Genomic DNA, 17,206 nt, shown 5'->3' with positions numbered 1-17,206 from the left:
TCTTTCATAGGTCACCACCAAGGAAACCTAGGATAAGTCCTAAAGAATATGTCAAAGATAGAGCTCCAGTACTGCCGCTCATGTACACCGAAGCCAAGTTGCTGGCTGGCTGTGGCGAACAGAGTATGAAATGGGTTTGACACCAGCAGCTTAACTGTCGATAATGGTCTAAAACATCCACTGCTAAAAGGCTAGTCTGCAGATAAACATCTGATAGCTGACTAAAAAGGCCTGCTTTTTGGTTTTCACACCAATTATCAGAGGAACATTTCCATTTGTCGTTCAACTTAATGGGTTGTTAAAAAAAAATCTATGGTTACAGCCTCCATTTAGACATTTGGTCACTCAATGGATGATACTTTGCCAACATAATTAGATGCACACATTTCTTTAGCTAGACCTGGCATCGATTTTGCCCCTCGGAGCTTTGTAATTGATTTGGCTACATTTGCCATTCAGTAAAAACCACAGAGGAGTAAAAAGGGGGAAATGATTGGACGTCAGCTTGTTTCCAGCTGTGGTTGAAATCTTTTTTTATCATTTAGAGGCAACGTCATGGAGAGAGGTGATAGAGAAGGCTGTTAAGGTGACAGACAACTGTCTTTGTGAGCAGTCTCGGCTGCCAGGTTTAAAAAATAACAGAAAATCACCCTATTCTTACAGGTAAAGCAAATACTAGGAATTTCATAACCCTCAGACACAACAATTTTGTACTTCTCTGAAAAATTGGAAGCAACATTGTGCGCTTTTTCAATGATTACACCTTGCTACACTGGAATACTGTGAGAGGAGCTTTGGTTTTTTAAATTTCAAATCAACTTTGTGTGTCATGCAGGATGGATGTGGTGACAAGTGAGTCGTCAGGCAGGTTATACTCACAACATGATTCTCACTAGTCACCAGCATAAGAAAATCATGGAAATCAGGAAGCTAAATCAATCTCCATGTTCCTTTCAATAATGTTGACCCATTTTTATGTCTCCATCCAAGTTTCTGGTTTCTCCATGTGCACAAGCCAGATGGCAAAGAAATCTGACAGACCTAAATGAGGATATGACCTGGTTTCCAAATCATGGATTAACATATAAATTTGAATGATTGTGAGCAGACTCTCAAAAGACTGCAAAGAAAGTCAAATAAATGGCCAGATCTTGATATTTGGTGTGCATAACCGTATAAAGTAGCTGAGAACAACCTCTATCACTGTGATCTCTGTTCACTTACCAGTGACGGCTCATTTCTCAGATGGCTTGATTTTCAAAAATGCGTCTGATCCAATCTGAACCGCTCTTGCTTGCGCAATGAAATTAAGTAGTGGCTGTTAGTTAAAGCCAAAGAGAGAAGGACTCAGAAGTTATTTTTGAAAAAGGACTTCTGTTTCTATGTCCTCCTGTCGTCATAATAATCAAACTAAAAGGAATAAGAGGCACAAAAACAGAACTATAATTCCCCTTTGATTTCAAGGCACAATTTTTTAACAGCAGTTGCCTCATAGATTAAATGGAAGCTACAGTTGGCCCTATTTGGGGCTTTTTTTCAAATTTGAGTGAGTAGGTGTGTTTGTTTGTGTGTCTCTGACTATAAAACCTGACCGTATTCTATAGAATTATGATACTTTGGTCTCACAGTGTCAGAGAACTTGGCGTTCAGTAGCTCTGCCTCATCGCTCAATATGACCACCAGTGTAGCAGTAAGAGCTGAAGCCGTGCATAGATTGTCTTTTAAAATGAAAGAGCATTTCTGCTGGATATTTGGGAAATATAGTTATAAAAACTATGGTGACGATACATGATTATTCAGATCGATGTTTTTACCCATGTCATCAGAGTTCTCATTTCTCAGAGGAAATGAGGTATTCTTGGATATTTGTTCCGGTAGGTTTTAGCCAACAGTTGAAAACTCTTGCCGATGGGCATTGTTGTTGGACTGCTGATTGTCATTAATTTACTCTCAAGTTCTACATGAAGAAAACAGCAGACTTGCAGTGCATTTACTTTACTAGAGTAGAATGCTAGAGGCGATTTCTGCTTCTAACCCATATAGTTTCATAGGAAACTCTTATAGAAACGAGTCAATTTGTATGAAACAAAGTGCCTCGTGACTTCAAGAATATCAAAAGATTTTCAATATTTTTACGTAGCAACTCTGCTACTCTAAAGTATTTTTCCCCTGACATCTAAAGGAACCAAACATCCATCATCAGGAGATGTCTTTACTATGCTGAGCTTATCTTTATTATCAGTCAGCATTTCTTTTTATCTCCACAGTAATTCTTGTCATGACACAAACGACCCGTTTATGGCACCAGATTTATGGCACCAGATGTGTTCAAAACAGCTACAGCGAGATCGTTTCAAAGTGTCTGAAAGTTTAAACAGTTTTTGAGAAACTAGTCCTCCTTATTTTAGTGTGTGATCCCACAATAGATAATATGAACTCATACAGAACGTGTTTGCTACTCATTAAATCAGACTTTTAAACTTAGCAAACTTACTTTGCCAAATTTAACTCTCCTACTGGTCCATTTAAATAAAGGTGAGCCATGATTGTGCATAAGCAGGAAAAGTCCAGGCTACAGTTGAACTGAAACCAATGGCTGAATGTTGTGCTTGTGACAGGGCTCATCTGTAGTGACACAGCACAGCTGCAAATAAATAGCATAGCCCATTTTCCCTTGCTGCAAATAATTGTGTTCTTGTTTCCTGAAGCAGAGTATAGTTATCTGATCACCTCATGTGACCGAGAAGCAAGGGATCAAGCATCAGAAGCTGTTTGGGAGATGACCTCAGGCTAATCAGTACCAAGGAAACGCAGCAGATAAGAAAGCAGTAGCAGCTAGTGGAAAGTGGAAAGAAATTACTACTGAAACAGCCAAAGACCGGACAAAAAAACTATCAAAACAAATGTAAAAAAAAATCAAACTGACTGCAACAAAGTAATTTCCTGCACCTTCTTTTTCCTTGTTGTCGTCATCTTTGAAGCGTTCGAGCAGGTTTTGTTGACATGTTTTGAATTTCCTGCTCCGTTTAGGTGTCCAACCTTGAAAAGTGTTGAAACAAAAACAGCAAATGAAGAAAATGTGATGTATGGTGCACGGTAAAAACACCATCATAGATTCATAGAATAGATTACTTTGGTGGCTGGTGTTGTCTCATGCAGCTGTTTTCACATAAACTCAGAGAAAACAAAACAACAACTGTGTTTTAATTAGGATAAATCATTAACTTTCAATCATATATCAAAATATAGATCATCCATAAGTGCATGGAATGACTGTTCAGTGACTTTAATTTAATCTCTGTCTACAAGAATGAATTGAATAATGCAAACCTGCATACCACTTTTTGAAAAACTATCTATCCTGCGAACAAAAGTTATTTTGTAGTGTCACCTGCAAACTATTAACAAGGTCAAAATCGACTCCAATTCTGCGACCTGAAATACCACACCATGTAGTAGATACAAGTCAGCTGACTCTGATAACATCTTTAGGCTCATAAAGCCACACAGACTCCCCCCCAAATGGCTTTGGTGTTAGCATAGAGCTTTTCCAAAACACGCCTGCGTGTTAATCACGTCACACAGATCACATGGTTGGTGTTAATAAGTACTATGTAAGGGAATTTGAAGGGTTTCTTCAAGTTTGTCCTCTCAGGATAACCAGCATCACTGCATTTCACAGCCGGCAGCCTGGGAACAAAAAGCTTCCATGACAGGCACAATCGAGCATTAATGCACTAACAAAAATGCACACGTGGAGGCTCGTTACCATAAAGAAAAACACGTACTTTAATCACTGTTGTCGGTGTGTCGGCGCTGAGAAGGCTGGGTGACTTCTTTGTATCTGCATCCCTCATGTGCACATCCTTAGACCAGAGAGAGCACAAAGAGGAATATCACATCTATTTCTTAAATAAATCAGAGAAACAAAGGAGCAGCATTGCACATATAACATAGGCCAGGAAGCTTGATAGGTTCACATACATAGTGTGTAGTACTGTGCAAAAGCCGCATTGCATTAGATTTTGGGTTTTTTTTTGTTATTCCTTGTGCAATTGTTCTTTCTGAAGGTCTTTGATGTTTTTCTTTGCAAATTAGCTGCTTTTTCACAAATTTTCACTCCATCTTTGTACTTTTGGACCATTTTAGGAGCCATGTGTTTTCTTTTTGTCCAGTGATCCTGAATTAGATTGAGCTAGATACAAAATGGAGGATGTGTTTTTGTCTGTTAGGCCACCTAACACTGACCTATGAATAATTCAAGAACAAAAAGGCAACTAACTCAAGGGATGACCAGTGCTGGGTGTACACATAACAGATGAATTAGGAAAGGACCTATTCTACATTGATCTTTAAGCTATAAGTTTTTTCCACCTGCTTGTCACAAACACACTATTTGTTACCATTTCTTTAGTCACATCTAAAAAAAAATACCAAAGGTAACACCATTTTACAATTGTAAACAGTATTTTTGCACAGACAAGGGGATTTCCAAAGAACTATTAGCTGAAAACTGAAAACAGTGTGTCTCTAAAAAACTGGACAAAAAGAGAAGCAGGACTTAAAACTATATACACAGCTGTTGAGGATCTTGTGACACTTGATGGAATATAATATACTAGATGTCCATTTCTGTTTGGACACGTCATAAATCGTTGCACCTAATTCATCTTTTTCCGGCATTTTATGAATAAATGAGCGGTGGCTCAAGACTTTTGCACATTACTGTAAGTATTGTCTTTTTTCAGGAGCTCTTCCAGGAGCCCCTGACAACACGGTCAAAAATAGATACAATAATTTTACAGTCTTCGCCCTGAAAGACATACATAAACATAAACACTGCCATGCACACCACGTGCTTGCAAACATTTTATGACTGAAGTCGAAGGTAAACCAGCGAGCTCAGGCTGTGTTCAAAGGCATGAGGGTGAAGGTCAGCAGAGGTGGGGCCAGCGGAGGTCATGCTTGCCTGTGCGCAGGTGTTAGTTTGTGGGTGTAAGATGATCTTTTTTGGCAGAGAGGTTTCCCATGGGTCAGTTGTGTCTCACGGCATTCACAACATAGCCCTTTCATTTATGACCGGTAATGCGCCCACTAAAAATTCACTGTATCACAAATGACTTCACAGGTTTATTGTTACAGCTCCAGAAATCTGGCCCTTTAGATTTCAGGAACGTGTATGTGATCTGTTAAACTGAAAAGTTCAAAACCTCTTAAAAAGGTTTTTTGGCATTGTAAATATAGCGTCACATGGGTGGCAGACAGTTTCTGTGTTTGATGGTGTCAAAAATAGTTAGAGATGTACGCCAAAGAGAAGAGGTGAAAGGTCAGATCCAAAGGGGGCTCAAACTCATGGTCAGTGGATGGTGGGCAGATGACCAATGTCACGTTTCACACCAGCATGTTGCTGATGTCCATATACCATTACATATATCATTGCATCTGCTACTAAAATATTCCATTTCAGCAAAAGCGATCACTGTCGCAACATTGACTCTCAGCTTGTATTTTCTCGAGTTTTTCTTAAATTCACTTAAGTTGCCTGGAGAAGTAAATCTAAAGGCACCAACTATATCAGATACACTACAGAACTGATGATTTCTCAAACCAGTATTTTCTTTTAATCTTTTAATTAATTTTATTTAGAATTTTACAGGCTTTTCTGTAAAGCCCATAAACTGATGGATTATCCTGTAGTACTGACAAACGTAATGTCCGATTCCTGAAAAATGCTGAATTTGGACAAATGATTTCTACATTATTAAAACCGAGGGTGCAGCACTGCTTTTCCATAGATGGGTGACTTTATCAAAAAAGGTAATTGAACTGAAAATGATCATCTAAATGTTATTTTCTAATTCTTAATATAATTCCAGAAATGCCTAAGACCTGCAGTCACTTAACAGTGGAGGATCTGCATCATTGCACTTAGTAAATTTTTTGCATCTGCTTTGGAGGTGCACACAAAGGCAACAAGATGCTACCGGGAAAAGCAACAGACCAGAAAACCAGGAAATCAATTAAGATATCAGCCAAGAAAACAGCAAAGAGAAATCAACAAACAGGGACTCAAAACAACACCTGTGGACAAACTGTCCCTGTTATAGTATAATATACAAAAGATCAATACCTAAATTGATTTTAGCTCAACATTATATAAGCCTGTATCTATAAATTAACTCTCCTCCAAGTGTAATGAGAGGCCAGTCAGGGCAGAGAGAAAATAATCATGTTTAAACTGCATGAACAGAACACGTGGCTCACTGTTGTCTGACCAGCTGCACCATATTGCGCTGGACACCGACCTGCTTTATATAAACATTAGCATCTGGCGATGCAGTGTGAAAAGAACACCTTGACAATGACAAGCGTGGGCTGTTCTTCTGTGCAGTCCTCTTTGTCTGAGCCTGTGCTGGTCTCGAAGATACTGCCGTAGTTCTGGATGAGTTTGACCATGATCTTGTTGCAGATATTTTGGTCCACCATTGCATCGAAACCAGGAACCACACTGAAAAAAGGGAAACACCAATTTCATTGAATTCTTTATGCACGACAGTGGCAGAAATAAAGCTGAAACTCCAAAGTGTAGATTCAAAGTGTAGTATTGATGCTGAAAATCAAAATTACTCATCAGTTTGTCTACCTTATCCAAGCTCTCTTTCTAAGTGTGATGTCTGATGTTACTGGACAGCTGTGTGAAATGGACAGTTGGCTGAACGCTGTACCGTAAAACTAATCATACATACTTAACACACAGAGCCTGTGATGAGGAGAACAGATTGTACAGTATGAAAGACTATTTGTGTCCTCTGTGCAGTGAGACTTGATCACTCCTAGCAAGAACACACCAGTTCACAACTGGAGATGCCTATCAGTCACCAGTCTGGGGAACAGTACAGCTTTAAAAGGAGAGACACTAGACAGTAAAAAAAAAAGAACCAGCTTAGATTAAATGCTTCAATTAGCTATAAGCAAATATATTAAGTTTATCTAAAAAAAAAATGTGGGATTGAATCCACAAAAGTACCGCCATCACCAAACCAAAGAGCTAAATTAAATTCATATGCATCTACACTTCTAAAACTCAAAATTGACAGTGTATTTGAGTAGAACTTGAGACTGGCTTCGCAGGTAGCCCAACAGATACAGATTATAGCTACAGCCAACTGCATGAAACCACTGACAGCACTGTTTTACAAAGCATGGCCATCACGTACTGGTCTCTACTTTAGTCTGCAGAAATTACTTCAAACAAGCAGCCAGACATTAAGGATTATCTTCAGCTATATAGTGGTAAGGCAAAATGGTAAGATCAGGGGTTGCACAGCAACTATACCAAGCAGATATTGGTCTTTTTTTTTCTTTTCAAAATAAGGGTCATTTCATGAAATATTTTCATTGTTATGTGCTTGAAAGCATGTATTTCAGTGTTTGAAGTTACTACTGACTCAAAAACTTTGACACATAAAGTACGTCACTCTCCCTGCCCAGAGCGGACATATCCAGTTTCCTCATATTTACCTCCCTGCACCCAACTTCAAGCTCAACTCATGCTGCATTCGCTGTACCTTGGAAATCAGTACTCTTTTCCTCTTTTTGCTTTGTTATTAAGAGTAAATTCTCACAAGCGGTTAAATGGTTCACTTAAGACATAAGATAATCACATGCTACCAGTACTTCTTCTCATGTTTTATATCCTAAGTAAGAGATCTGACTTCTTGTTGACCTCCTTATGTTTGTCTGACCCTGCAGAACAGAGGGGTGGAACAAGGTGGAGTGGCCATAAAACAGGTCACTTTAAAGAGTGGTATAAATTCGTGATGGGAAAAAAAGAGCTGTTGTACTGTTTCTCAGTGGCATTTTGACATATCACATATCACAGACATTTCATGAAGACCTCAATATATGGTGACAAATTGAGAGAAATGAGAATAATACTGGATGCCTTCTTTAAATACAAATACAGGTCACACAAAATGTATTGATTTGTTCATTCATTCATTTACTTGATGTGCTTCATTTAAGTTAATTGATTTTTTTAAAAATCCATAAATCTTTTTTTTAAAACCAAACTAGAGCAATTTGAATGCAAGTTTCAAATTTCACAAAGAAATGTACTCATCAGACATTTGAAAGCTGACTTATGAATCCTGTTGTTGTCATTACATTGTGCCGTTATTCGCACTATGTTAGCAACAGCACCACCTGCTGGCCAAACATTTTTAGTTAGGCAAAGAGGATCAAACAGAGTGCACTTTATGACAGTATGTGAAACCAGCGTTTAATATCTTACGGAAAAGCTAATTGAAACACTGCCTTGCTTTTCCACAGTAAGCCAAGTTGCAAATGCTGCTATTGACAGATGATACACATAACATGTAAAGTCACAGAGAGAACAACAAAGTTGTAAAAAACCTTCAGAAATCCAATTAATTTCCAAAACTGGCATGCTCAATTGAATGTGGATAAACTTAAATAATTTGTGTGACTTGATGAAAAACAATCTCAGCCTTAATCTAGCTCTAACCCAGCAGCTATGTGATAATGATAGCGGTGTGAAGCTACTAATACTTTGTTTTTCCACATAATTTCTTATGGCTGTTATCATTCAGCTTCTCTTTAGCCGTGTGGAGCATTTTGATCCACTTTACGCTTTTGCTTTGGTTGTTGTGATCCACAACTTTAAAGTTTGTCCCTTCTTTGACAAATTTCTAACGCATTATGTGGTTATACCCCACACCAATCAGCAGTTGTTTCATATCAGCTCAGCTTGCTCTGGAAAAAATATAACAAATGTGGTATCGGCTGCAATTGAAAACCAAGAAAGAGTGGAGTTAAGCTGTGCCACACCGGGTAACAAAAAAAGTGAAGAACCTGTGTTGAATCTATGTTGGACATAAAACAATGAATGCAGGTTGCAGTGAAATACATTTTCAACAAAATCATATAGCGTTGCATATAATTGCATAATGAACCACATCTGCTACAGAAATAATGAAAATATTCCCTTACTGAAAGACACTGGGTCCAAACACAGTGGCTAAGTTGAGGGCTGTCATGCGGTTATCTTTGTGATTACTCTCCACAAGAGTCAGGAAGTGGCAGAGGTAGCGCAGGAGGCTGAGGTGGACGTCTGGAAGCTGTTGAAGCAGCTCCCTCATATCTGACCAGGAGCCATCATCGCCGCTTTCTACAGACACAAAATATATCAGGTGGGGTGGCTTCAGCTCTGGTAGTTTTGTCTTTTATCCAACCTGAGTAACCTTTCAATGTTCAGAGGGGGAAAAAACAACACTTCTGGCTAAACACATTTGAAAGGAGACATAATGTATACAATAAATAAATCAGTTAAAAAAAGATCATAAAATAGACAACTAAACAAAGATTGAAATAAACTGTATTACAACCCATCTTTAGAGGCAGCGATTTCTCCATCCACCTGCTCCCTGTTGTGTTTAATCTTAAATTGTGGTGACTTGGAATATGTAAGCATTACAGCAAAGAGCCTGAAAATATGTTGATGCTATTACTTGGGAAACGTAATTGGGTCAGAGTTGAATAAACGGTTATGACTGCTGATCCCATAGAACTGAGTGACGCAAACGTTGTGAATGGGTACATTTATGTTTGTATGCGTGCATTTAAATGTGGGTATGTGTGCACGTTTGTCTTCTTAGCGAGGACGAGGGGAGTTATTTCTAGGGCTCTCACATTTAACTTCACTTAAACGAATGAGCGTTTCTAGACTGTTTCCCATTTAAGCTTTAGTTTGCCCGTCACTTAACTTGATTTGCAAAACATTTAACATTTTAAACTGACCAAAAAAGAGTCAAGCTATTTTGTACATTATTAGTTTTCCTCAATTAATGTTACTGAAAACATATATTGTTTTGGCATATACTATATGTTCCTTTCCATGTGGCGTATTCCTAGCATAGCATGCTTACACATGAAATACTGACATAGCATCTTCCTGTTTACTGGACTCTTATCTCTGCCTACTCCCCTGTTTGGATTATTTTTTTCACTGGCTGATTCTCTGTGTATGTGTCTGGCTTTGTTTAATAAACTCCTGACATTTGGATTTGAACCTTTCTGTCTCCTGGTTCTGGATCATTCATCCCATCATTCATCACACTCTTCACCTAAAATAATCCAATCTGATTTAAACTGCAAAATGCAGAAAATTCACACATTCGAAAGGCTCTAAATTGTTTGGGTTTTGACTGGATTGATTACTTAAATCAATGATTAAATCAGTTTCCAAACTCATCTCTAAATTATTGTATGGAAGTAGATAAATCAACTAATCACAACATTATAATATAAGTAAGCCCACTCCTCATGCATCTCAACTGTTTTAAATTGGTTAAATAGAGGCAAACAAGCCAAGACATGAAAACGTTAACAAAGTACACCAAAGTAATGTCATTTAGGCACTGTAGAACCAGGCGGATATTTATGGGGCCTGTTACAGCAAAACAAGTGATGCTGCCAAACTGTACACTCCTCTGCCATCAAACAGATAAAAGCCAGTGATTGAGGAGGCCTGAAATTGAGCACAGAAACTTCACCCTGCCAAATGAGTCCCTACACCTTCTTTGACTGCCAAGATTATCAGAAACCCTTGACCCTCCCTCTCGCTCATATGCACTCACCTCAGCAGGCCTTTCCATGCACTGCCTGATAGAGACGACTGAACTGCTAGTAGTAAATTTCAGCACTAATAATAGTTTTGGTCATCATCTCACCAGAGTCGAGACCCATATTTACTACACTTGAGAGGGTATACATATCCACTAATATTGCACTCTTGTATCACATGAGTGTAGTAAAAAGAAAATCCATTTCCTAAAAGGATCACTCTGGCAGGCAAATATGTTGACAAAGCACATGAAACAGAAGTTGGACGACAAGTTTTACCTTTGTAGTGCTGAATCAGAGCCCGTTGGACCGTTGAGTCTACCAGACCTTCTGGCAGATCTCTGAGGTACCGTTTGAGCAAGCTGGCCACGGTACACAGATCTGATTCGGAGAGAAGGTCCACATCATCACCACTCTCCAGCCGCTGTTTTAGCGTCTCCACAGCACGAACGTTGCCATTTACCCTGAACAGACCCTCTTGATGCAGTGCTGGAGGACAGGCACAAATACTGCAGTTAATGTGAACTTGTGTGGTACTAGGTGCACAATTGTAGCTTACTTGTGGCTAATTGGACTCTTAGAGTGAATTTATTCTCATTTTTGTGATCAGGGAGGCACATTTTATTAATCCTAAATATCAGACTTGTTATTTAGTAGACTCTATATGTGTATGATAAAGTTTGGGTCAGATTACTTTGAAATGCAGTTGGGTTTTGAATACAAATGATAATTTGTATTGATAATTGAGGGAAAAACATAAATGATGGAGCCCTGAAAACAAGGAGACCACACAGATTTCCTGTGGGTAATGTGTTTTTTCCATATTTCTTTGTTTAAATTGAATTCTAGTGTGGAGTATAAACCACTGCAGTGGCCTTGATGGTTGATTACTGAACTGCCAACAATGTGAAAGGGTGTAGTAGTCGTATGATTCACGCTATTCATCCATAAGCTTTCCAAGGGCTGGCCTAAAGATAAAATAAACTATATCAACTGATTACAGCGGCCATTAGTCACAATAGCCATAAGGACTTTGTTCTACTCTCCTGTATGGACATCTGGTGGTCAAATAGAAGCACTACAGGAAGCATAAAAGTGTGTTAGTGGAGAATAAAGAGAGTTTCCAGCCTACATATCTCTGCTAATTCTTTTAAGTTCATGCTGTGCGGTTTTTCTACCATTAGAGATTGGCCTCCATACATTTATGGATAAAATTAAAATGTGAGTTTCTCAGGGAAACATCTCTGTCTTAGGTGGTTGAAGGGATTTGAGATGACATTTGTTATTGATCGTTAAGAATAAAAATGAATAAAAAATATTACACTTTATTCATCGACTTTCCTTCGCTGTTTTTGTTTTGTTTGCCTTCTGTTTTTTTTTCAGTTACTGGTCTTCATAGTCTCATTGTTGAACATCAATAGAACATTTGCAAGTAATTGAAAATGTGATTATTGTTGGTTGTGTGGTGATGTAATGGAAATAAGTGAAGACTGAAGAGAAAAGCATACAATGCCTTACCTCTAAAACTGAAGCAAGTTTTAAATAGTGCACAAATGTAGTAGTTATGATGTCACGTTAAATCCCCTTAAACCCCTTGCTGCACAATCACATAGATTATTCAAGCCCATAGCTGCTGTGAAAGCAAACAAACAGTGCAAGTCTGTTTCATTCTGTTCTAATATCCTTTTTTTAAAATTGATTTTTGCCTTACCATACTTGCAGAGGTGCTCCACCATCCTCCGCACCACCAGGGGCACTCCATCCTCCATCAGGCCCTGCTCTCGCAGCTCAAACAGGGAGGCTCCAAACAGCTTGGTGTGCTTGGCTGCCACTGTTCTGGATCTCAGGATTGGTATCTGGACCATCTTCTTCATGTCCTCTTTAACCAGCACTGCTGTCTTGTTGTGCTGCAGGGAGAGCAGAGAGCTGATGTCAACCACTGACCATCAGAGCACGGAGGGCAGCTGCGTAGCCAGCATCAGGTTTTTGTTTGGTGATGGTGACTCTGTGGACTAAATCCACACGCACCTCTTACACTCTTGCTGTCATGCTCTTAGAGAACAGTGTGTGCCAAGAGCTGGAGGGAAGGGAGACGGGAGGACAGACTGTGCATGTGTTGCTACCACAAAATTCAGGTTACTAAGCAACACCTTTGGTTAAAGCCAATGTCAGAGAAACATAGACACTCAGAGTATACTACACATATGAATGTATTTTTAGACTGACACATGTTAAGGAGGGGTGAAATACATTCAGCATCAACATTAATATGAATACATTAACAGATCAGTTAGGGGTGGCAAGAGCTGGAAGCGTCATTTGTTCAAAACCTGCATTTGGACATTTAAAACTGAGTTTAAAATGTAATTGTAGATGTTGGTTCATCACTACTTTTTGTGTTTTTAAGTACTGATCCATATTTCAGTTTATTATGCCAATTTTCCACATTAAATTCAAGTCTCTAATGGTTCATTAGATGTTGGAAAGTAAAAGCACATATCCCTGTAAAGTGTAGCAGAGTTGATATGACAATACTCAAAGAACGAGTAATTAAAAAATGCTTTACTTTGTTACATACTAGTAGAAATGTGCTCATATTCTCCTAAGTGTAGAGCACAACCTAAGCTTTGTACTAATTAGCCAGCTATCTTATCTAATAACTTATGAAAGCAAACCATGCCACACGGTCTTTATCTCTGCGTATAGATAACAAAACTGTACCGTCATATTGTCTTCCTCTGAGGGTAAACACACAGCAGAACCGCACAGTTTCTGCACAAACATCATCTTCCTTTGGCATTTGGCATGTTTAGCTGCAGCATAATGTCTCTCTGCTTATTCGGTGCTAGGATCAAGATCGGTAAGATACACAAATGGAGGCAGGTTTCTGTTCCTGCGAGCAGGAGGTAAAGACTTCCTGCACTGCCGAGAACTGCAGATTGGAAATGAGATTGATAGTCATGTTGTAGCCTTAGCTACCAGCACGCCATGTGATATGTCAGTCCAGAGTTCACTTAAAGCAGGTGAAGTGACAAATACAGTAAAATGACTAACTCTGCTCTAATTATGCAGAAGTTTAGTCTATAGAAGATTTGCTGGGCTAAAATGACAGATGCAGGGGATGAAAAGCAGGGCCATTTGATTTATTTGTCTTGTAAGTTCAATTCAATTCAATTCAATTGTATTTATATAGCGCCAGATTACAACAATTGTCATCTCAAGGCACTTAAATAATATAGTCCAATTCAAGCCAATTGGAATTCAATTCATTGTAATCATAATCCGATTCATTCATATAGAGCCAATTCAAAAAGTAATATCCTAGCTAAGGAAACCAACAGATTGCATCGAAACTAAGTGAATGGGTGCAGTTATGTGTCGCAGTCAGGTCAGCTGATTAAAACCCTCCTCAATTATGGTACCGAGCCTTTAATAAGACAGACGGTCTGATACTGCTGATATAACATGAATTTACACTCATGTAAGCGTCTGAGGAGCCTTTACAGGCAGGGTGATACATGCAAACAGGGCTCAGCTGGCATAAATATAATCAACAGCGCCTACCTGGTGAATTTGAAATGGTTATTTAGTACGCTTAAATGTTTAATCTGGCTTCTTTATGCGCTGATGGCTGCTTGTGGTGTAACTGTTTTTAATAAGCAAAACTGGCACAGAGATACTTTCATGAATGCAACAGACTTGCCTTCGAGGCCGAGAAGATTTTTAGTCATAAAGAGAAATCGTCCCAATCTACTTCTCAAGCCTGACTTGCTTTTCTTCTTAAGATGATATATTTTGGTTAAATTATGCTAATATGAACTTTTTAAAAAACCTTTTCAAAGTCACCAGTGTTTTCAATTTTTCTTGTTAACCCTCAGATTTCCTATTAGTACTGTTCATGGTATATTGAACGCACACAGCTCTCCTCTCTCAGTTATAATATTGACAGCACTGCTTTGTGAGTTAAAAATAATGGTAGTAGTCAGGTTTTGTCTAAGTTCACACTTTACAAGAATGTGTGAAAACTGAAAAAGTTTGTGTTTACAGTTCACGGTTTGAAATTTTTAACTACAAGTTCACAGATCTAGTGATCTAGTTCGTGCTCTTTGAATGACCTGAGTTTCCCCCCCCCCGAAATGGTACATAATATTATATTACAAAATCAAACTGGGATAAAGAAAACATCTGTTCAGTGCATAGCCTACTTTATTTGATCAACGCTTCAGTCTCACAATTATCATCACAACCAGTAAAAGTAACTTGAGCAGAGGGTGATAAAAATGTAACTACAGAACAAGCAGCACCTAAATAAAAGGTCATATACCTCACTCTAAAAAAGCAAAGAAACTATGAAAATCAGCTATGTGACTAATTCTGGTGTGGGAGTGTTGCAACGGATAAAATCATACTCTGTGGCAGTGTGTGACACACATGAGGACAGTCCGTGAACCCTCAGCTGTCAGCTCCAAGGCTAAAGCTAAGTTCAACTTACATTACAGAAGCACTCCTCAGGCTTTCTGCTGTTCAGTGTAATTTATTACATCCACAGATTCAGCTGGCAGGCCATACTCTTCCTTTACTTCTTTAAAACTCTCTATTTGAAACCTCCTTTAGTTTAGGTACACCACTTTTGGTCATTTTCAGTCCTGCTGTCCTGCTGCGGGAATGTTGCTGTCCACTTCTATAGATGTCTACACTGTGACTACGCATGTCTGTAATTGTTCTAACACAGTAACATTAGTTGTATAAAGAGTCTTTATGGCTGTGACTGGAGCAGAAATCATTACAAGGTGTGTGGCCTTTGCCAGAGTGTGCACCTCTGGGCTTCTGAGGGCTCATTTCAGCATGAGACAGTCACTGTTGACGTCACTCAATGCCACAAGAGAACGCCTGAGCTCCTTTAACATTCGTCAGTTAAAAAACTGCCACGTTTAGTTAAAAATTCCTGGAAAATGTGAACACCCCTTATGAATGCTCCCATTTGAATGTGTTCATACACAGCCCTGGCTGTTTTTCGTGAACTTTCTGGGTAGCAGATTAGCTTCTCATTGTATTACAGCTGTATTACAGCTTTAAGTTTTAAGGGCAAGGATGCACAGATATATCAGAGTAACTCAGACTATATCCAGCAGGTTGACTGCGATCAGCTGATCAGCAAATAGGATAACATTAACTGATGACTTGTTTTATTTGCGTTACATCATGATGAGGCACTTAAGCACTGACAAGTCTTCTGAGTTGGCAGTAGTTTAGCAGGCTAAAAGTTATTTAATGCGTTCGTATGAAAGAATTTGTTTCTTCAAAGTGTGATGAAGGGTTGAAACACAAAGCATGTTTAATTCTTTCCCTGGCATTAAAAGGAGGGAAAAAGACTAAAACAAATGGTATTAGCTATCAGCCATTAGCCAAATTACTGTCCGTAGCAGCCCAGAATTTCAAAGCCTTTGCATCCAGATCAGAGCTAAGCTGGTCTGATCTAAGTCTGACTGTGATAAGACATAATGAACAGATGCTTACTAAATCCGTCTTTACTATCATCAACACACACATGCACCATAACCTCGCACATGTTGTCTCTGGTTGTATATAGACACGACCTAAAGCAACAGCAACATGTGGTCAGTAGTTGGAATACAGTCACAACAAAAAGCACAAGCGAAATGGTCAACTACATGCAATTTGCGGGATTAATGGGGGAAAAAAAATTTTAAGTGACAAAATTCACTGGTAAACAATATCTGTAGAAAATATGATTGTGATCAAAATAGATACATTAATACTCCAGTTAACACCCACAACGCAAAAGAAGCTCAATTTTCCAACATGTGTAATTGAAAAGCATCTACAGAAACCTCATAGGCTCGTAGAAAACCTTAAATGATAAATGTTTAAATGCTTCCTGAGGTTGGGCGCTGGTGATTCGGTATGTTCAGTGAGAAGTCGATTAATCTCTCATTAAGGTTTGGTCAGCGGTCAGCAGATAAAACTTCTGAGCACTGAGCCCTGAGCTGTAGTATTTAGGCATGAAAGATGCAGCATCCGCTGAAAACACATTCCAGTGTTCAGCTTAGTGTTAGCTTTGACGTTAGCTGTAATGTTATATCCAAATTTGTGAATTGCTTTGGATAAAAGCGTCTGCCAAATGCATAAACATAAACATTTTGTTACTATTTTGGTGCAAAAGTAACTGTCAACAGTATTTATTAAAAAACATTTTTTAAAAACTTCTCATTTCAATCTCATTACAGGTTTTGTGTGACTGTCTAAGCAATGGTTTTGTTGTCACTGGTTTTAAACTTGCTGTTGGGCCAATGTGAACCAAAGCAGCCAGGAACAAGGGATAACTCTTACTCCAAGCACTCAGTTTTCTCTATTGTTTACCAAGACAGTCTGCTGTGAGTCACCCACTCTAATAATGCTCATCCTCTTCTCCCCTCCCCCAGATTTAAGACTTTTTCACACTACAACTTCCGACATTACCAAAGGACTGAGGCTTACGGCAGTTTTCTTGTCTTGTCAAATATTTCAAACATTTCCTCAAACTTATATCTTGTCAGGAAAC

General features: G+C 38.7%; 2 protein-coding genes across 5 annotated transcripts in view; one reads left to right on the top strand and one right to left on the bottom strand.

The window, feature by feature from the left end:
• Nucleotides 1–17,206, top strand: part of herc3 (HECT and RLD domain containing E3 ubiquitin protein ligase 3) — a 117,917-nt gene that overhangs the window by 58,574 nt on the left and 42,137 nt on the right. The gene's annotated exons all lie outside the window — the stretch shown is intronic.
• fam13a (family with sequence similarity 13 member A) overlaps nucleotides 1–17,206 on the bottom strand; it is a 49,937-nt gene that overhangs the window by 31,761 nt on the left and 970 nt on the right. For all 4 annotated transcript variants that reach the window (XM_072384928.1, XM_072384930.1, XM_072384929.1 and 1 more), the window contains exons 2-7: nucleotides 12,356–12,551; nucleotides 10,924–11,133; nucleotides 9,013–9,190; nucleotides 6,355–6,508; nucleotides 3,789–3,866; nucleotides 2,950–3,039 (exon numbers count right to left, since the gene is read on the bottom strand). In XM_072384928.1, coding sequence (XP_072241029.1) covers nucleotides 2,950–3,039; nucleotides 3,789–3,866; nucleotides 6,355–6,508; nucleotides 9,013–9,190; nucleotides 10,924–11,133; nucleotides 12,356–12,551 — 906 coding nt within the window. The remainder of the gene's footprint in view (nucleotides 1–2,949; nucleotides 3,040–3,788; nucleotides 3,867–6,354; nucleotides 6,509–9,012; nucleotides 9,191–10,923; nucleotides 11,134–12,355; nucleotides 12,552–17,206) is intronic.

Source organism: Leuresthes tenuis, unplaced genomic scaffold (assembly GCF_036924035.1).
Source record: "Leuresthes tenuis unplaced genomic scaffold, fLeuTen1.0.hap1 SCAF_4, whole genome shotgun sequence".
Lineage (NCBI taxonomy): Eukaryota > Metazoa > Chordata > Actinopteri > Atheriniformes > Atherinopsidae > Leuresthes > Leuresthes tenuis.
The sequence above is the reverse complement of the archived record's forward strand: the minus strand, read 5'-3'. Positions and strand labels throughout refer to the sequence as shown.